The sequence below is a fragment of the Rhinoraja longicauda genome, chromosome 6 (assembly GCF_053455715.1).
Source record: "Rhinoraja longicauda isolate Sanriku21f chromosome 6, sRhiLon1.1, whole genome shotgun sequence".
Taxonomy (NCBI): domain Eukaryota; kingdom Metazoa; phylum Chordata; class Chondrichthyes; order Rajiformes; family Arhynchobatidae; genus Rhinoraja; species Rhinoraja longicauda.
In genome coordinates, this window is record NC_135958.1 from 9,770,391 (window position 1) to 9,791,716 (window position 21,326).

The window sequence follows — 21,326 nt, forward strand, 5'->3', positions numbered from 1 at the left end:
TGAGTTTGAATGGTCCTGGCGTTTCTTTACGTACACTGCTAACTAATTTCTGCTAAGACCCAGATCTTTATGTTAGAGTTGTAGAGTGATACAGTGTGGAAACAGGCCCTTCGGCCCAACTTACCCACACCTGCTACACTGGTCCCACTTGCCGGCGTTTGGCCCATATCCCTCCAAAGCTGCCCTATCCATGTACTTGCCCTATCCATGTACGTTTCTTAAATGTTGGGATAGTCCCTGCATCAACTACCTCCTCTGGCAGCTTGTCCATACACCCATCACTCTTTGTGTGAAAAAGTTACCCCTCAGTTTCCTATTGAATCTTTTCCCCTTCACTTTAAACCTATGTCCTCTGGTCCTTGATCCACCTTCTCTGGGTAAGAGACTCAGTGCATTTGTTTGTTATGCATGCTATTAGATGGATACCTCAATTTGTAAAACACAGAGAACCTCAATTTGACTGATCACTGTGGATAATTTTGAATTATTTGAGAATATCAGACTTTTTATAAAAGTCCATAAGGCATAGGAGCAGAATTAGGCCATTTGGCTCATCGAGTCTACTCCGCCATTCAACCATGTCCGATTTATTTTTCCCTCTCAACCCCATTCTCCTGTCTTCTCTGTAACTTTTCACATCCTTACTAATCAAGAACCTATCAATCTCTGCTTTAAAAATACCCAATGTCTTGGCCTCCACAGCCATCTGTGGCCATGAATTCCACAGATTCACCACCCTCTGGCTAAAGCGAACATCAAAACATAAGAAATTGGTCTTGGTTTATTGTTGTCGGGTGTAGAGATACAATTGTTTTGTGAGCTGTCCAGGAAAATCATACTGCGCATGAATACAATGTGTAGAGCAAAACAGAATATAAACAGAGTGCAGAATATAGTGTTCCAGCTACAGAGAAAATGCAGGAACAAATAAAAGGTGGTTGAGGGGGGGAATGGGTGTAACAAGAGTAATTGAGAAGCCTGTTCAAGAGTCTGATAACAGCAGTTCCTGAGTCTGTTCCTGAGTCTGATGGTACGCACTTTCATGCTTTTGTATCTTCGGCTTGACAGGAGAAGAGGTAATGACAGGAGTGTGACTGGTCCTTGATTAGGTTGGGTGCTTTCCTGAGGAAGTGTGAGGTGTAGTAGATAGAGTGTCATCTCTCCACCCATGAAGTGTCAATGGATGACCCCTCGGTAATTTCATCTCTGACTGCAGCATTATGTTCTCCTTAATCATGAATGCAACTCCCCATTCTCTCTTTCGTTCATCTGTATCCAACCTGCAACTACTGGCCCTGGATATAAAACTGCTTGTCCTGTCCGTCCCTCTGCCAGCTTTGTGCAGGTGCTATAATGTCCCGTTCCAGCCCCTGAGCTTATCATCAGTCAAGAGTGTTTTATTGTCATAGGGTCCATTGTCATATGACATTCTCACTTGCAGCAGCACAACACAATATGTAAACAGTACTCAGTAAACAATATAATAAATGAGAAAAAGGTTCAGTGTGTGTGTGTATATACACATAGTGTTAACTCGCATATATACAGATATATAGTATGTAAATACACACCCGCTCGCATAAGTACACATTAAAACAAACACAATAATAGTGCAATAATAATAATAGTCTATGCAGTTCAGAGCTTATTTGAGGTTATAGTGTTTAATAGCCTGATTGCTGTAGGGAACAAGCTGTTCATGATCATGAATCAAAGTTCATTATAAAGTAGACACCAAGATGATCTATTCTGAATGCTAATGGTTGATATTTTTTAGTGAACCTACCTAACTCAAAGTTTGTGGAAATAGCTAGTCTGGTTTAGAGCGACGAAACAGGTCCTTTGACCTCCAGGGTCCCCTCCGACTAGCACTATCCTACACACGGGACAATGTACATTGTTGTTACTGAAGCCAATTAACCTACAAACCTGCACCTGTATGTCTTTGGAGTGTGGCAGGAAACCTGAGTTCCCGGAGAAAACCCACGCGGTCATGGGGAGAACTTATAAAATAAGCTCTACAGAGCATTCATTTTACAACATCAGTAAAGCAGTTGTTTTTCACTTATACAAAGAGTAAGTAGTAACAGTCGGTGCAGCAGTAAACTCGAGTGCTTCAGTTATTATTTTTTCATCCAGAGGGGTTTCGTGTAAATAATTTATTTGCGACTTTGCGTGGAACGTAGAACCGTACAGCACAGGAATAGCCCCTTCGGCCCACAATGCCTGAGCCGAACATCATGCCTATACCAAATCTTAGCTACCTGCATATAATCCACATCCCTGCATTCCCTGCATATCTATGCGCCTATCCAACTCACCACCCTGCAAAGGGTGTGATTTGAACATAAATCTGTCTTGTGCTGTTTGAGCCTCGTGTATGTTGCTCTCCCTGGTTTCAAAATGTGTCCACGAATACATTTAAACCAGGCGCTTATGAAGCTTTGTTATTGTTAGTCAATAGCACGCTTTTGAATGTGGCCAACCAAGCCAGCAAAGGAGGAATGGGTGATGTTTCTGGTCGAGACCCTTCTTCAGAAGGGTCTGAAGAAAGGTCGACCAGAAACGTCACCCATTCCTTCTCTCCCGAGATGCTGCCTGACCCGCTGAGTTACTCCAGCATGTTGTGTCTACCTTCGATTTAAACCAGCATCTGCAGGGTTTTTTTTTCCTAAGCTAGCAAAGGAGTTGGGTTTAACCCGAAGATAGACACAAAATGCTGGAGTAACTCAATGGGACAGGCAGCATCTCTGGAGAGAAGGAATGAGTGACGTTTCGGATCGAGACACTTCTTCAGACCCGAAACTTCTCTCCCGAGATGATGCCTGTCCCGCTGAGTTACCCCAGCTTTTTGTGCCTATCTTCGGGTTAAACCGGCATCTGCAGTTCCTTCCTACACTAATAATTCTCAGTCTGGCTTGCAATTAAATCTCGCCTGATAACTCTTGTGCCCCTTGGTCGATGTTTCAACTGTGGAGTTGCTCGACAAGTTTAGTGAGTCATATCACATATTGAGATTTAAGCTCTGCGGGGTATCCACTTTCCTTCCACTCTATGCTGTTCCCTTTGCCGATTGACCACGATGCCGATTGCAGGTGTTCGCTGCGTCTCCCCGATTGACCGCTTCTCTCCTTCGCTTTAAAACGCGCTCACTGGCCGTGTAATAATATCTCTTTGTGGAAGGGGGGAAATGCTCATTATTTAAATACTCTATAACATCAGATGTAATAACTATCCAGAGTAGGGTGGAGGCAAGCGTAATTGGAAACTGAAGGCGTCCGCGATGTTTCCACCAACTGATTTATTGGCACGAGATGACTTTGCTCGCAGTAGCAATTTATATTATAAGCCGGTAATATTTGAAGGACTGCAGGTTGATTTTACTTCACCCACGGTCTATATAAATGTGATGTGAAATGAATGAATGCCATAATAGACTGCGTTTGTCAACAACCCATCCTGTCGATCGATAATATCTTGTTATGAAAACACTTGGATACAAAACACCGTGCGTTGTAAAACAAAACCTCATGGGTGTATAAAACTGCTTTTTTTTTGTTCTGTTTCGCTATTTCTACCGAACGAGTTTAAAGCTCTGAAATTGTCTTATACTGATCCCTCAAAACAATAGGGTATTTGGTGTAAGAGCGTCACTAACAATCTGGTGTGTGTGTGTGTGTGTGTGTGTGCGTGGGTGTGTGGCCTGTGTGTGTGCGTGGGTGTGTGGTCTGTGTATGTGTGGGTGTGTGTGTGTGGTCCTGTGTGTGTGCGTGGGTGTGTGGCCTGTGTATGTGTGGGTGTGTGTGTGCGGTCCTGTGTGTGTGCGTGGGTGTGTGGTCTGTGTATGTGTGGGTGTGGTCTGTGTATGTGGTCCTGTGTGTGTGTGAGATCCTGTGTGTGTGTGTGTGGGTGGTGTGGTCCTGTGTGTGCGCCTATGTGTGTGTGTGTGTGTGTGTGTGTGTGTGGTCCTGTGTGTGTGTTTATGTGTGTGGCTGTCTGTGTGTGTGTCTATGTTTGTGTGTGGCCTGTGTGTGTGGTCCTGTGTGTGTGTGGTCCTGTGTGTGTGTGTGTGGTCCTGTGTGTGTGTGATCCTGTGTGTGCGTGTGTGTGTGTGTGTGGTCCTGTGTGTGTGTGCCTTTGTGTGTGTGGCTGTCTGTGTGTGTGTTATGTGTGTGTTTGTGTGCGTGCCTGTGTGTGTGTGCCCGTGTGTGTGCGCGCGCCCGTGAGTGTGCCCGTGTGCGTTGTGTGTGTGTGAAATTGGAAACAGCCGCTGCTCGCAGGCTGCTGTGTTATCCAGGGTGTGCATGCGTACAAAGCTGCCCGCTGAAACACTGCGCGTCGATCGGAGAATGAGCCTCATTCATTCGCTGGACAGTTCTCCCACCCAGCCGGGCGCTGGAGTATCGCTCGCTGCGCCTCACAAGAACGACAGAGCCTTCCTGCCGCGCTCCACCGTGTAACGTGTGCGGACTTTGGCATCTTTGGGAACAAGTCCCATTTCCCTTGGATGTTCTGTCCCAGCGTTCAGACCGATCGAGAAGTCGCTGTCAACAACACGGCGATAACCGAACCTTTCTGACGGTGTCTTTGCTGAGAGGAATTGTCCGAGGAGGGTAAACAAAGGATGGAATTAACCCAGAGTGAAAAGTTTGTTCCCTAAGACTCCGGCCAGGGGAATGAATGGCTTGTGTATTGAACAGAATTAGAGCACCGTGAGATTGGAGTGGGGAACTGATGGGCGAGTGTCGGTGGGGATCTGGGCAGCAGAGCGACCGAATGGACAGCTGGTTGGCTTAATCCGGAGAGCTGGATCTTCGCTGCCCATGCAGCCAGCTGGGCTGGACTCTGCACTCCGTGAGTGAGGACCCTCGCCGATAGACCCTGCACCCAACAGACCCCCCCCCCCCCGCAAGAGGCTTCGAGGGAAGCCGGCACTTCCTCGGCGGGAGAATGGTGCTGGAGAAACGCTTTTTCCTCATGTTCAAAGGTGAGTCAGAAATAAAAATATATATAATTAACGTCGCCATCTACAGGAAGGTCCTGTCGTGCTTTGTACACCGTCCAGTCTTGTCCAAAATAATGAACACTTGTCTGCCCTTTGTTTTATTTTAGAAAGCTTTTGTCTTAATGCTCTGATGCTATTGTCAAGACCTCGCCTGAAAGCCATGTTAATGTGTTAAACTGACTGGGCGCGGGTATGTCTCGACTGGGCACAAATCCCCCCCAACAAGCCGGAGATGGCTGATTTCCAAATCGATTCGAAGTCACAAGTTTGCATAAGCCCGTGCAACGCTGTGAAGAAGTGTCTACAACAGTGGACCTGGTCATTGGAATGGAATAGGAAGGTGCGGGCTCGGGGAAGGGAGGGGCTTTATAAAATGGATGGGGGGAAACCACAGCCTCAGTGGAGATCATATTGGATCCGCCGAGGCTCAAAGCTTAGGGTGACGGGGTTCGGCGGGGGGGGGGGGTTAGAGCGAATCACGGAGTTTAGAGAGAGACAGGGTTTAGAGAGGCAGGGCCAGGAAGAGACAGGGGTTTTGAGAGATGGGATAAGAGCGAGGGGGGTTTAGAGCGAGTAATGGGGTTTAGAGAGGGTCAGAGAGGGGGGGGGGTAGAGAGAGAGAGAGAGAGGGGTTTGAGAGAGACAGAGGGTCAAAGAGAAGCCGATGGTTCAGAGAGAGTCAAAGGGTTTAGAGAAAGACGGGATTTCGAGCGACTGCTGGGGTTTAGAGGGTCAGGTGGAGACGGGGTTTAGAGAGAGACAGGGGGTTAGAGGCTCGGAAAGATGGACAGGGTTCAAAGAGACAGGCAAAAGGAAGTGTCACAAGGCGGCTCGGTGAATGAGCGGGCACTGGGGTTAGGATAGGATTGACCACCTGTCACCGGCTAGAGCCCTGGGGGGGTGCGGACCCGCGGACGGTGCTGAAATGGACAGCTCCGTGCGCTCCAAGCGCCGTGACCGGAGGGTCCAGGCGCGAACCTCGCCTGCCCGTCCACTCCCTCCCCACAGATGCTGCCCGGCCCGTTGAGTCCTTCCAGCACTTTGTGTTTTGCTCAGGACTCCAGCATCTGCAGTTCGGTGTGTCTCCGCTCAAACCCTTTTGCCCGTCCGCGTTTAGATCGCTATTTGCCTCTCATCAACCCCATTGCCATTTTCTTTCCAATATCAAACTTCTCCATGCAACGAATTGAAATTGTCGCTACACCTTGGATCAAGTCCGCGGCCAATAATCAACAGAGATGCGAAAGCGTTGAATTCACCTGGAACCTAATACCCCGATAACACCGGCCAGGATGCCAGTCGATGGGTTCATAGACATAGACATAGAAAATAGGTGCCGGCAGTAGATAAAGATGTCGGAGGCATTCACTCCGACCACTGCATTAGTGTGACCTCATGCCTTGGTTGGATTCAAATGTTAACATTGTTGAATAATACCGAACACCAAACACGAAGCCTGTCATCTGCTCGGCACAGAGTCTCTTGCCCAGAGAAGGGGAATCGAGAACCAGAGGACATAGGTTTGAGGTGAGGTGGGGAGAGATTTAATAGGAACCTGAGGGGCAACTTGTTCCCACAAAGAGTGGTGGGTGGATGGAACGAGCTGCCGGAGGAGGCAGTTAAGGCAGAGACTATGGCAACATGTACTTGGATAGGACAGTTTTAGAGGGATATGGGCCAAACGCAGGCTGGTATGACTAATGTAGATTGGACATGTTGGCCGGTGTGGGCGTTGGGTCGAAGGGCCTGTTTTCACACTGTATCACTCTATCACTCTAAGTGGTGGCGTTTGTTGCTCATGAACATTTCAAGGGATACGGACCAATGCATCTAACACGATCAATACTTCACGCAGTGTGACTGGTCATCTCACTACTGGGTTGAATTTCGCATCAAAATTGAAGTCAGGCTCATGAATGAGAGCCATCCCCTCCAAAAGAAAGTCTTGCTCTGCAATTCGGACCCAAGCTAAATATTTGAAAAGTTGGTACGTGATTTGGGGATTGTTGTGAACCCAACTATCCGGCCAGAAGAGGGAGAGACTTGTGCATCTTTGGACGTCTCCACTCCAAAGCGCCGGCCAAGCGTAGGCGTGGAAGACATTCAAGGCTAGTGGGTTTGGGGCTCTGAGGGAATCACCTGGTGTGGATACAAGGAACTGCAGATGCTGGTTTACAAAAACAGGACACAAAGTGCCGGAGTAACTCAGCGAGTCAGGCAGCATCTCTGGAGAACATGGATAGGTGATGTTTCGAGTCGGGACACTTCTTCAGACCGGGGACTGTGGAGATCTGGCCAGGAACTCAATTTGAGCGGCAGGTTCAGTTGTTTTATTATTTACTGTTCACAGAACCCTGTCGTCAATTGATTCCATTCAATTCAATTCAATTCACAGCGCCAGAGACCAGGGTTCGATCCTGATCTTGGGTGCTGACTGTGTGTAGTTTGCACCGCGTGGGTTTTCTCCGGGTGCTCCGGTTTCCTCCCACATTCCAAAAACATGCGGGGTTATAGTTTAATTTGCCCTCTGTAAATTGCCCCTAGTGTTGTAGGGAGTAGATGAGAAAGTGGGATAACATAGAACTAGTGTGACCGGGTGGTCGATGGTCGGCGTGGATTCGGTGGGCAGAAGGTTCCTGTTTCCATGCTGTATCTTTACATGAATGAAGATGTCTTGCGGACGTCTGTCAGTGTGTGGTTTCCTCACGTTAGAACAGATACGTCTCCTTGCGAGCCACCAGCACACAAGACAACAACGCGCTGGAGGGACTCAGCGGGTCAGGCAGCATCTGTAGAGAGGAAAGCAGAATAATTGAACCAACATGCTGGAAAGACTCAGCATCTGTGGAGAGAAGGACAGAGTCTAAAGAAGGATCCCGACACGAAATCTTATCTGTCCATACCCTTTGCAGATGCTGCCCGACCCGCTGAGATACTCCGGCGCCTTGTGTTTTGCGCAAGGTTCCAGCATCTGCATTTCCTTGTGTCTGCATTTTATTGCCACACAATCAATACGTGCTCAGGTCTAAAAATGAAGAACGTTTCCAATTGATCCCGGACGCTCCCGCCGGTTCCCGCGGCGGTGGGAAACTGCAGTACACGAGAAGGCGCTGAGTGTTTTCCTGCGCTGGAACCCAAACTTAATGTAAGCGAGGAGATGACCAAGGAATCTCTCCGCTCGGATGTGTCTCTATTGCAGTCTAGCAACCCCCCGAGTAAATACAAGGTTCACACATTCAATCTCAAACAGCGTGGGTACAGCACAAGAAGATAGACACAAAAAAGCTGGAGTAACTCAGTAGCATCTGGCGAGAAGGAATGGATGACGTTTCGGGTCGAGATCCTTCTTCAGACTGAGAACCAGGGGAGAGAGATAAGGAAGGGTGAGGTGCGAAACCGAGAGATCAGCACAAACTTACTCAATATCCCAGGGGAGAATGCGAATACCTGTAAGTGTTGTCATTTATTCAGAACGATCAATATTTCCAATCAGATATTGTGCTAAATATGTAAGGTTAATGTACCGGAATGAAATCCATTTGTAGCGCTGTCCAACGTGGCACTTGCTAAGACAGAGCCAAACGTTGCTGTGAAATCTAGTCAATATCAATTTAAATTTACATGAATGAATCTTTGGAGATGAAAATCTAATATGTATCAAAATGCTTATGTATAGTGATACTACTGAACTGTATACACAAATGAATTTCATTGTACATGTGACTAATAAATACAATGCCATCTTTGGAAAGGATCGTTCCAAGTTTCAAATGTCACGGAGCCTCTAGTCGCTTGTAATTATCCTCTGCTTTCGGGCTTCTTATGAATTTCAATCGCTTCACTAAATATAAAAAAATGGAGGTAGACACAAAAAAGCTGGAGCAACTCAGTGGGACAAGCAGCATCTCTGGAGACAAAGAATGGGAGACGTTTTTGCTGAACATCTAAACTAACCTATAAATAAACCTCCGATCACGGCAGAGATTTTTCTCGGGGTTTTAAAGTGTGTTTTTTTTTTACAAACAGCGCGTGATAGACAATAGACAATAGGTGCAGGAGTAGGCCATTCAGCCCTTCGAGCCAGCACCGCCATTCAATGCGATCATGGCTGATCACTCTCAATCAGTACCCCGTTCCTGCCTTCTCCCCATGCCCCCTCACTCCGCTACCCTTAAGAGCTCTATCCAGCTCTCTCTTGAAAGCATCCAACGAACTGGCCTCCACTGCCTTCTGACGCAGAGAATTCCACACCTTCACCACTCTCTGACTGAAAGAGTTCTTCCTCATCTCCGTTCTAAATGGCCTACCCCTTATTCTTAAACTGTGGCCCCTTGTTCTGGACTCCCCCAACATTGGGAACATGTTTCCTGCCTCTAATGTGTCCAATCCCCTAATTATCTTATATGTTTCAATAAGATCCCCCCTCATCCTTTTAAATTCCAGTGTATAATCCCTGTTAAATTATCTACATTCATTCCCAGCTCGGCGTTAAAATGCTGCAAAGGACGCGGATTGTCGGTGTGACGCAAGGAACTGCAGATGCTAGTTCACCAAAAAAAGACACGAAGTGCTGGTGTAACGCAGCAGGTCAGGCAGCATCTCTGAGGAACATGGATAGGTGACGTTTCACAGAGTGCTGGTGTAACCCAGCCGGTCAGGCAGCTTCTCTGGGGAACATGGATAGGCGAGGTTTCGGTTCTGAAGAAGGGTCTCAACCCGAAATGTCACCTATCCATGTTCTTCAGAAATGCTGCCTGACGCGCTGTTACTCCGGCACTTCGTGCCTTTGTTATGTGCTGTGGGTTCATCAATGTTTTTTTTTTTAAACCATTAAATTATTCAGTCAGTTGTTGGGAATGTATTGCTCTGTAACACCACCGTCCATATAAACATAGAAAATAGGTGCAGGAGTAGGCCATTCGGCCCTTCGAACCAGCACCGCCATTCAATATGATCATGGCTGATCATCCAAAATCAGTACCCCGTTCCTGCTTTCTCTCCGTATCCCTTGATTCCGTTAGTCCGTTATCCACGACAATTAAAACCACTTCCTCAAGGTTTCTCACTGCCCTTATCCATGGGCTCAGTTAGTCACTGCTTCCGGCAGATTACTAATGCCAGGAATTCTTAAAGCGACTAGATTGTGAAACTAGGCACAAAGTGCTGGAGTAACTCAGCGGGACAGGCAGCATCTCTGGAGAAAATGAATAGGTGACGTTTCGGGTCGAGACCCTTCTTCAGACTGAAAGAAAGACGTGGGGTGGGAGGCTGGGAAAGGCCAGAACAACGTGTTATGTGTCTTATCTTCGGTATAAATCAGCATCTGCACGTCCTCCCTACACGTATCGACTGTGAAACTATTCGATGAAATATGATTGCACTTATTCCATTTACATTTCGTGTTTGAATAAATAATACAACCCCGTTAACTGTGTGGAGCTCAACGGTTCAGAAGTGATTGGAGCAGAATTGGCAGAATTAGAGCGAGCAGGAGGGAGAGAGAGATAGATCAGCCATGATAGAATGGCGGAGTAGACTTGATGGGCCGAATAGCCTAATTCTGCTCCTCTCACTCGTGACCTTATGACCATTCGGCCCATCAAATCTACTCCGCCTTTCAATCATGCTGTTCCGGCACGGTAGCGCAGCGGTAGAGTTGCTGCCTTACAGCAAATGCAGCGCCGGAGACTCAGGTTCGATCCTGACTACGGGCGCCGTCTGTACGGAGTTTGTACGTTCTCCCCGTGACCTGCGTGGGTTTTCCCCGAGATCTTCGGTTTCCTCCCACACGCCAAAGACGTACAGGTTTGTAGGTTAATTGGCTGGGCAAAAGTAAAAATTGTCCCTAGTGGGTGTAGGGTAGTGTTAATGTGCGGGGATCGCTGGGCGGCGCGGACCCGGTGGGCCGAAGGGCCTGTTTCTGCGCTGTATCTCTAAATCTAAATCTAACCCCCATTCTCCTGCCTTCTCCCCATAACCCCTGACGCCCGCACTAATCAAGCTGTTCTGGGAGACGTGTGTTGGTTGGTCTCCAGGGGCCGTCTCTACCTCACCGCGGGTTGCAGAGACGATGCCGAACAGACCTCAACCACTTGTTCACGGCCTGCAAAGATGCACTAGTGTCCAGCCTGAGAACCAACCCCACAAGTTACATGTCTCGAAGGTAGACACAAGGTGCTGGAGTAACTCAGCATTTTGGGACAGGCAGCATCTCTGGAGAGAACGTTTCGGGTCGAGACCCTTCCTCAGACTTCTCTCAGACTAAATTTCTCCCCAGTCCAACAGTAATTATTCGCGAATAATTGAATTCGTGAATTATAGATAATATAAATATCAAATTTTACCTTTAGGTTTGGGTTTAGGTTAATTATTGCTACGTGCACCGAGGTACAACGAAAAGCGTCGGTACTCGTGACAATAAACTAAACTGAACGGGGAGTGCAGAGAAGGGTCTTGACCCAAACCTCACCCATTCCTTCCCCTCCAGAGATGCTGCCTGACCCGGTGAGTTACTCCAGCATTCTGCGTCTATCTTCGATTTAAACCAGCATCTGCAGTTCTTTCCTCCACATAGTTCTCGATATTGTGTGTGTTAGAGCTCTTAATGATAGCGGAGTCAAGGGATAAGGGGAGAAGGCAGGAACGGGGTACTGATTGTGGATGACCACGGTGAATGGCGGTGCTGGCTCGAAGGGCCGAACGGCCTACTCCTGCACCTATTGCCTATTGCAAAATAATGCTTTATGTTACATATAATCAGTCTGAAGAAGGGTCTCGACCCGAAACGTCACCCATTCCTTCTCTCCAGAGATGCCGCCTGTCCCGCTGAGTTATTCCAGCATTCTGTGTCTGTCTTTGATTTAAAACAGCATCTGCAGTTCCTTCCCGCACGCTTTATATAACATGTTGTACTTTATTGGACTCTGCGGGATTCTGCCCACGTTCCCGTGTTCCCTGAGCGGGGTTCTGTCCGCTATCCAGACACTGATCCGTGGTTTTGTTTTCCAGTGTGGTCGCTCCTCGTCGTGACTGGTGGAGTCGCCTCTATTCACAAGGTTGAAGGTGAGTCTGCATTACTGATACTCTTGCAAGCAGTTCACTTGATCGCGTTGCTCCGTCTAGAATCGTCACACCGGCAGCCCTAAGTAACAAATATCATCTGCCTCTTTTGGTAGATACTGCCTGGGGCAGCGGGAAGTGTATCAGCCCTCGCTGACCAGCATCAGAGCCCAGTTAGTGTCTGACTGGGACGATTACTTGATGTTCCCCCAGTTTTAACGGGCCATCGCTCCACCCTGAAATATTGAGATAGCAGCCGCTGAATAAGTCATTCCAGCATTCTGTGCCACTGTGTCAGTGCCAAGACGTAGCCACTTGGTGTCGGTACATCAGCGAGGGTTGCACTCTCCAGGGGTCACCGCGCCTGTACTTGGCTGGGTCAGAGTATCCAGCCCTCAGAGCCCCGGATTCGATCCTGACTACGGGTGCTGTCTGTACGGAGTTTGTACGTTCTCCCTCCCCCTTCTTCCCCCAACCCCTTCCATGACCTGGGGTCTTGAGTTTTCTCCTACACTCCAAGGACGTAGGCTTAATTGGTTTAGTTTAGTTTAGTTTAGTTTAGAGATACAGCGCTGAAACAGGCCCTTCGGCCCATCGGGTGGCGTCGACCAGCGATCCCCGCACATTAACACCACCCTACACACACTGGGGACAATTTTTACATTTACCAAGCCAAAGACGTACAGGTATGTGGATTAATGTGGTATAAATGATTTTTTTTAAATTGTGTGTGTGTAGGGCAGTGTTAGTGTGCGGGGATCGGTGTGAACTCGATGGGCCGAAGGGCCTGTTTCCGCGCTGTATCTCTAGACTAAACTAAACCACCTTCTTCCTGCCCCCGCCCCCCTGTCCACTGCGACCTGACACCCACACACCATGTCCCTCATCCCTTTGACAACGAAAGAAGCGAGGGGGAATTGAGTCTGCCAGTCACTGGTTCCTCATTCAGAAATGAAAACCCCTTCAATCACCGGAAGAAGGCGAGAGAAAGTGTTAAATATTTACACATAAAACAATTAATAAAGTTCAGAGAATCATCCTTTTGAAATACTGTAACTGCACATCAAAGATTTGAACCCAATTCAAAAAAGGGCTAGATTTTTCCTTGAGTACAACCCTACTATGTTTTATTTTATAAAATAACCTTTACCATTGCAGAAACAAACACAAAAGCCACTCTCAGAGTTCTGTGCAACAAGAGGCAATGGGTCATTACAATTTCCCATATTAAATAGAGTTTATAGAATTCCTCCGATTATTTTGTAAACAGAACAATCCTTGCAGTAAATAGAAAATAAATGTTTTTAAATTAACATTTTGTTAACAAATATTTAAAAGAAATCTGCCAAAAAAAAAGATTTGTTTTAGAATTGATCTTGTGTTTTGGGAACCATTTATGGAAGAAAAAAATGATCCTTTATGTAAATGGGGTTGCAAAACACAAGGTTGATTGTAACACAAATAATTTTTCAATTGTTGAATGTCATGATACAGGACAATGGACTATCTCTGTGCTCGGGTAAATACACAGGGTCTTTTACCCAGAGTAGGGGGAATCAAGAACCTGGGGACATCAGTTTCAGGTGAGAGGGGAAAGATTTAATAGGAACCTGAGGGGCAACTTTTTCACACAGAGGGTGGTGGGTGTGTGGAACGAGCTGCCAGAGGAGGTAGTTGAGGCAGGTACTCCAACAGCATTTAAAAGACACTTGGACAGGTACATTGCTAATGGTACATGGGCCAAATGCAGGATGGTAGGACTGGTGTAGATGGGGCATGTTGTTCAGCATGGGAAAGTTGGTCAGATGTTTCCTTGCTGGACGACTCTATGACTTTACTCCCATGAAATTGCCAATGTTATTTCCTATTGTGGTCTATTTATTTATGTAGATTTAGTTGAATTTAATTTAGAGATATAGCATGGAAACAGGCCCTTCGGCCCAATGAGTCCATGCTGACCATCGATCACCCGTCCACACTAGTTCTATGTTATCCCGCTTTCTCATCCACTCCCTACACACCAGGGGCAATTTACAGAGGCCAATTAGCCTACAAACCCACACGTCATTGTGCTGGTCAAGCAAAGTTTGCAAATGAAAGATATTTGATCATCAAATGGCCAACGGGAATTTTTCAGAAAGTTTGTCCTCCTCAAACGATGTCTCTCACTGGTATTCTGATGAGGCAGATGTGTGCAATCAGCTCGAGTGCCTTCAGATCTCAACATCTGTATCTCAGTTAGGAATAATTACATGTGTTGATTAAAATTGAAGGGTTGCCAAGAGATCTGTTGTAAAGTGCACAATCGAGACTGTCCAACGATTCACATGCACAGTGTAACAAAGTGTTGTACAGCTATCCCAGCAGATCGCTGGAATTCACTGGGATTTAGAAGGATTAGAGGGGATCTTCTCACATCCCCTCTCATCCTTCTAATTGTTAGGATGATAAGATCTTGGGATCTTAATTCTTAGGATGATGAAAATTCTTAAGGGATTGAACAGGCTAGATGCTGGAAAAATGATCTAAATGCTGGGGAAGTCCAGAACCGGGGGTCACAGTTTAAGAATAAGGGATAGGCCATTTATGGCTGAGATGAGGAAAAACCTTTTCACCCAGAGAGTTGTGAATCTGTGGAATTCTCTGCCACAGAAGGCAGTGGAGGCCAATTCACTGGATGTTTTCAAGAGAGAGTTAGATATAGTCCCCAGGGCGAACGGAATCAATGGATATGGGGAAAAAGCAGGAACGGGGACTGATTATGGATGATCAGCCATGATCATATTCAATGGCAGTGCTGGCTCGCAGGTCTGAATGGCCTACTCCTGCACCAATTTTCTATGTATCTATGTTTCTATGATCCTTCCCCATTGAGAGTTGCCATTCCCAGCATACTGGGCATTGGAATAGCTTTTATAAAGCTGATTTTAATGTGGCTGACTTATTCTAATAGTTGGTCAGTACATAACATATTGTATTTTGCCTTTTATATAGCCACAAAACTTTTCCAAAGATTCCTGAAGTACATTAAATTATTTAGATTTTGCTACAGACTTTCCTTCAGTCCATGACTATTCAGTTTCCATAAATCAAATTTGGCAAAATGCTGATTTTAATTGAGTGGAGTCCGAATTAATCGATTTCATATGAAATTGAAATTGTGTAATTGAAATTGTGGTAGTTCTAAACAGTTTGTTTATTGCAGGGCATGGTGCCAATAATCCATGGTCAATACAATGGGATTGAGAAGGAAAGATAGATCAGGCATGATTGAATGGTGGAGATGGGCCGAATGGCCTAATTCTGCTCCATCCTATCACTTCTGAACTTGTGAATTCTCAACCGATTAGTGACAAAAAACATCTTGAAAGGAGAAGTACATGTTCCATGTATGTTGTAATATGCAGGGACTTTGATCAATACTGAATGTTTTCCATCGCCATGATGCTCAATCAATAATTTTTTTTAAATCATTCTCTCAATCCTGAATCTAATTGCAAACATTCCATTAATCGGTAGTTTCTATGCTTCACCAGACAGTAGGATCTTTATTACATGTGTAGGAAGGAACTGCAGATGATGGTTTAAATCGAAGATAGACACAAAATGCTGGAGTAACTCAGCGGGTCAGGCAGTATCTCTGGAGAGAAGGAATGGGTGACATTTCGGGTCGAGACCCTTCTTCAGACTGATTCTGGAGAGAAGGAATGGGTGACATTTTGGGTCGAGACCCTTGTTCACAGAGTCTGAAAAAGGGTCCCGACCCAAATCGTCACCCATTCCTTCTCTCCAGAGATGCTGCATGTCCCGCTGAGTTACTCCAGCATTTTGTGTCTATCTTTGATCCATCTCTCTTTGGATGCTGTCTTTGTGGAGTTTGCACGTTCTCCCTATGACCATGTAGGTTTGCTCCATTTACCCTGGTTTTCTGCTGCATCAAAAGGCATGCAGGTTGGTAGGTTAATTGATGCTCTAAGTTGTCCCTGGTGTGTGGATGAACGGTGGAATCTAGCGAGGAGTTAATGGAAGCGCAGGAGAATAACTTAGGCTGGGGTAGAATTGGTTAAGAATGGGTGCTTGATGGGCCGAATGGACCAACCAGCCTTTCTCTACATCGTCTCTGTCTATGACTTGGAGTCTGGATAACTGTTTGACAGGGCTCAATATACACTTGTTCAGAAGGCAGAAAGGTGTACAGATGTCAACTAAAGGTCATCTATCACAACATCTGGTGAAGGGCTAATTAAGGTATTAATCTGCGTCAAAATTAATTAGCATTTAGAAAAATATGGATTTCATGTCAGTAAAAACCAACAGGCAGAATAGATTTGTTAAACAAAGAATTGTGTTTGCATTGATTGGTTTGAGGTCTTGAGTGAAGTAGCAGAGAGGGTTGTGTAAGAAAATAACTGCAGATGCTGGTACAAATCGAAGGTATTTATTTCATAAAATGCTGGAGTAACTCAGCAGGTCAGGCAGCATCTCAGGAGAGAAGGAATGGGTGACGTTTCGGGTCGAGAGCCGGAAAAAAAAAATAGCAGAGAGGGTTGGGTAGCAGAGAGGATTTTTTGCTGCACACGCTTTTTGAAAAATCTTTTATTGGCCTGGGTTTAGATACATCAACCACACTTTCAAAATTTACAAGTAACTAGGTGGGCCGAAGGGCTTGTTTCTGTGCTGTGACTATGAGTCTATGACTCTTTTGAAAAGGGTACATGGAGAGGAAAGGTTTAGAGGAATGTCTTTAGTTTTAGTTTAGTTTCGTTTATTATTGTTGCATGTACAGTGAAAATGCTACCTGACCCACTGAGTTAGTCCAACACTTCATAGAGTCAGACAGCGTGGAAACACACCCTTCGGCACAACTTTCCCCACCTGATGGCACGTATAGAAAAATATACATTTTAGCAGGACATTCGTGTTCATGTGGTCCGATGAATTTTTGCAATGTTCAATAATTCATTTTAATAGAATGAGAGTCAATATTAACTAAAAGATTCAAGTACAAAGAGAAACAGGAAGTATATGTACATAATTTCAAAAATGTCCAAGATTACAGAGGATGTGTAAGACTTTTTGGAAGACATTTGGACAGATATATAGATAGGTGGGCCAAATGTGGGCATATAGGACTAGACCAGTGTGCCAACTTGGTTGGCGTGGACAAGGTGGAGGGCTTGTTTCTATGCTATGACAATGAGTCTGAGTCTTTTTAAACAGGTATATGGGTTGGGAAGGTTTAGATGGATATGTTTCATTTTAATTTAGTTTAGTTTTAGTTTATTATTGATGTGTGTGTCAAGGTACGGTGAATGATTGAATGAATAAGTTTATTGGCCAAGTATGTGCATATACAAGGAATGTGCCTGACCCAGCACTTAGAGACATAGAATCATAGAGTCATACAGCATGGAAACAGGCTCTTCAGCTCAACTTTCCCATGCCGACCAAGATGGCCCATCTACACTGGTCTCACCTGCCTGTGTTTGGCCCATTCCCCTCTCAACCTTTCTTATCCATGTGCTTGTCCAAATGTTTTTAAATGTTGTCATGAAACATTCTCCGTGACAACTTGAAACGTTAGGATTGTTCTTCTCAGACCAGAGATGGTCATGAGGCAACCCGATCAGTCGTGAATGATGAATGTTTATCATACAGTAAATACTGAGCACTCTCTGTGGTGAAACGTAGAAACATAGAAAATAGGTGCAGGAGTAGGCCATTCGGCCCTTCGAGTCTGCACCGCCATTCAATATGATCATGGCTGATCATGGTGGTGGCATGGTCTGACCAGGGAAGGCAGAGTCATGGAACTGGTAAAAGAATGGAAGATGACGTAAAGTGAAATTTATGCAGGAGGTTGTTATAACCTGGGACACATTGCCTGAAAGGAAGGTAGGAGCAAATTCAATAATAACTTTTAAAAGGGCACAGGATTATAGTTTGAAGTGGGGAACCATGTGCAGAACTACTGGGAAAGAGTAGATGAATGAGGCTAATTCAACAGCGAGTAAGAGTATCATTGTTCCGTTTGCAGCACATATGACAATTAAACATTCTTGACTTGACTCTTGCCTAGTCTTTTGCAAAACTAGCACAGATATTGTACTGTGCAGTGCCTGACTAAGCACAGATTTGAATGCATTCCCAGTCACTGTAACTTGTACTTCCAGTGGAGCTACCTGTAAGGAAGTAAATAGCCAGATTAAGGGACAACATTCTGGAGTAACTCAACGGGTCAGGCAGCATCTCTGGAGAGCATGGATAGGTGACGTTTCAGGTCTGGACCCTTCATCAGACTGATCAGTCCCAATCCAAACCATCACCTAATCATGTTCTCCAGAAATGCTGCCCGACCTGCTGAGTTACTCCAGCACTTTGTGTCCTTTTTGTGTAAACCTGCAGTTCTTCAGTGGGACAGGCAGCATCTCTGGAGAGAAGGAATGGGTGACGTTTCGGGTCGAGACCCTTCTTCAGAAGCATCTGAAGAAGGGTCTTGACCCGAAACGTTCCCCCATTCCTTCTCTCCAGAGATGCTGCCTGACCTGCTGAGTTACTCCATCTTTTTGTGTCTATCTTCGGTTTAAACCAGCATCTGCAGATCCTTCCTACACCTGCAGTTCCTTGTTCCTACAAACAGACAGAGCAGCCTGGTTGGTGATGTAGTCAGTCAGAAGGAAAGGGACGAACCTATCGACCTGAGAGTGACCATGGTGCCTTATCTTCACAGGGTCCAGGTTTGCAGAGGGCCAGCTCCAGAACTATGCAGTCCCTGCCCGCCGAGATGGCACCTCCACTGACGACAAGGGTAAGCTGCGGTCGTACACGTGGTCCCAGCTCCTGATGGTGCGGTTCACAGCTGACGAAGGGGGCACCAGCCCTGGGTGCCCTGGGGCACCAGCACAAAGAGACACACCATCCTTGCCCACTTACTCCAGTTTGTACCCCAGCTTTTATCCCATCCCCTTCCTTGCTGGCGAGACCAGTCCTCCTCCCCAAATGCACCAAACTCTCACTTTAGACTTTAGACTTTAGAGATACAGTACGGAAACAAGACCTTTGGCCCACCGAGTCCATGCCGACCAATGATCACACCATACACTAACACTATCCTACTCATTAGGGACAATTTACAATTTTAGGAGTGTGAGGGGAAATCAGAGTCTAGTTTAGAGATACAGCGCAGAAACAGGCCCTTCGGCCCACCGAGTCCGCACCGACCACCGATCCCCGCACATTAACACTACCCTACACACACTAGGGGCAATTTTACATTTGTACCAAGCCAATTAACCTACAAATGTGTATGTCTTTGGAGTGTGTGTGGAAACCAAAGATCTTGGAGAATAACCACGCAGGTCGCGGGGAGAACAAACAAACTCCATACAGACAGCACCCGTAGCCATGATGGAACTTGGGTCTCTGGCGCCGTGAGGCAGTTGCTCTACCGCTGCGCCAACAGGCCGCCAACAGGCCAACACGCTGCGCCAACAGGCCGCCCTTCATTTCACAAATTCATTTCAGATTTTTTTTTCTCAATCTGTTGAGACTCTCCATTTTAATAGATCCGGTCACTTAAATCTTACTTGTAAGATTTTCTCTTCCATAAGAAAATAACTGCAGATGCTGGTACAAATCGAAGGTATTTATTCACAAAAAACTGGAGTAACTCAGCAGGTCAGGCAGCATCTCAGGAGAGAAGTTTAGTTTAGTTTAGAGATACAGCGCAGAAACAGGCCCTTCGGCCCAATGGGTCCGCACCGACCAGCGATCCCCGCACACTAACACTATTCTGCACCCACGAAGGACAATGTTTACATTTACCAAGCCAATTAACCTACAAACCTGTACATCTTTGGAGTGTGGGGGGAAACCGAAGATCTCGGAGAAAACCCACGCGGTCACGGGGAGAACGTACAAACTCTGTACAGACAGCGCCCGTAGTCAGGATCGAACCCAGGTCTCCGGCGCTGCATTCGCTGTAAGGCAGCAACTCTACCGCTGTGCCACCTAGTACATCTCAGAAATCTGCAATGCTCACTGCACACTCAATTTGATTTTCTCAAAACTCAGCTTCGAATCAATCAAATTCCAACTACTGCCATTTTATAGAACATAGGACTCTAAGACTCATTTAAAGTGCTCTCTCTGTAGATTTGTTACCAGCCAGTATCTGTTTTTTTCTGGTAATTTTAACACCGCCGCACAAATGGAAAAAAAATTTATCTTGAGAAAAATGTATGCTTTTTCTGGAATCAAAACACACCCCTTAACTGACAAAACTTCCCCCCCCCACCCCTTTCCACACAGAGGGTGGTGCATGTATTGAACGAGCTGCCAGAGGAGGTAGTTGAGGCAGGGGCTATATCAACATTTAAAAGACATTTGGACAGGAACGTGGGTAAGGAAAAGAGTCATAGAGTCATGGAGTCATGCAGCACGTAAACAGGCCCTTCAGCCCAACGTCCAAGCCAATCACGATGCCCCATCTAAGCTAGTCCCATTTGCCAGCATTTGACCCGTATCCCTCTAAGCCGTTCCTATCCATGTATCTATCCAAGTGTCTTTTAAACATTGTTATTGTACCAGCCTCAACTACCTCCTCTGGCACCTTATTCCAAACACCCAGGACCCTCTGAGTTAAAAAGATTGACAGGGATAAGGGGCCAAACATTGCAAATGGGACCAGCTTAAATGGAGCATCTTGATCAGCATGGTCGAGTTGGGCTGAAGAGGCTGTCTGCGTGCTGTGTGATTCTGTTTGATTCTACAGTATGTACAGCCATGAACTTATATTACTGACAGCAAAGTTTTAGTCCTCTGGAAGTAGGCAGAGTGAATATTTGACGCACATCAACTATTTACTCCCAATAGTGCCAATTTGAAGCTCGACCTTTCAACTAATGCATGGTTGAATATGTGTACACCAGCAAAAAGCATCCCCACTAGCACTGGTTGGAGAATCACCAACTATTTCAAGGTGTAGGGAGCAACTGTGGATGCTGGTTCTACCGATCGATTTCCTCTGGCTGTTCTCTCAGTTGGCTGACGTCCACAAGGCCATGGCGCGCTTGCTACGGAAGAAAGTTTTTTGCTGACTTCAAGGCCTCTTGCACAAACCAAACCAGCAGCAGAAAGTTGGGGGCGAGTAGTGATCAGCTCAGGCAGCACCCGTGGAGAGAGGAGCGGCAGTGACATCTCAAGTCAACAACATTTCAGCTCGGTGATTCCTCGTCTATCCCAGGTTCAATCAAAGGCCCTT

General features: G+C 46.2%; 1 protein-coding gene across 6 annotated transcripts in view; it reads left to right on the forward strand.

The window, feature by feature from the left end:
* Positions 1-3,767: 3,767 nt before the first annotated feature.
* Positions 3,768-21,326, forward strand: part of neto2a (neuropilin (NRP) and tolloid (TLL)-like 2a) — a 44,172-nt gene continuing 26,613 nt past the window's right edge. The window contains exons 1-4 of one of the 6 annotated variants that reach the window (XM_078400436.1): positions 3,768-4,987; positions 9,487-9,592; positions 12,014-12,067; positions 18,795-18,872. In XM_078400436.1, the coding sequence (XP_078256562.1) occupies positions 9,499-9,592; positions 12,014-12,067; positions 18,795-18,872 (226 nt within the window). In that variant the 5' untranslated portion in view covers positions 3,768-4,987; positions 9,487-9,498. Of the gene's footprint in view, positions 4,988-7,364; positions 8,455-9,486; positions 9,593-12,013; positions 12,068-18,794; positions 18,873-21,326 lie in introns of those variants that run through there. The other 5 variants (XM_078400434.1, XM_078400438.1, XM_078400433.1 and 2 more) reach the window with 5 other exon arrangements.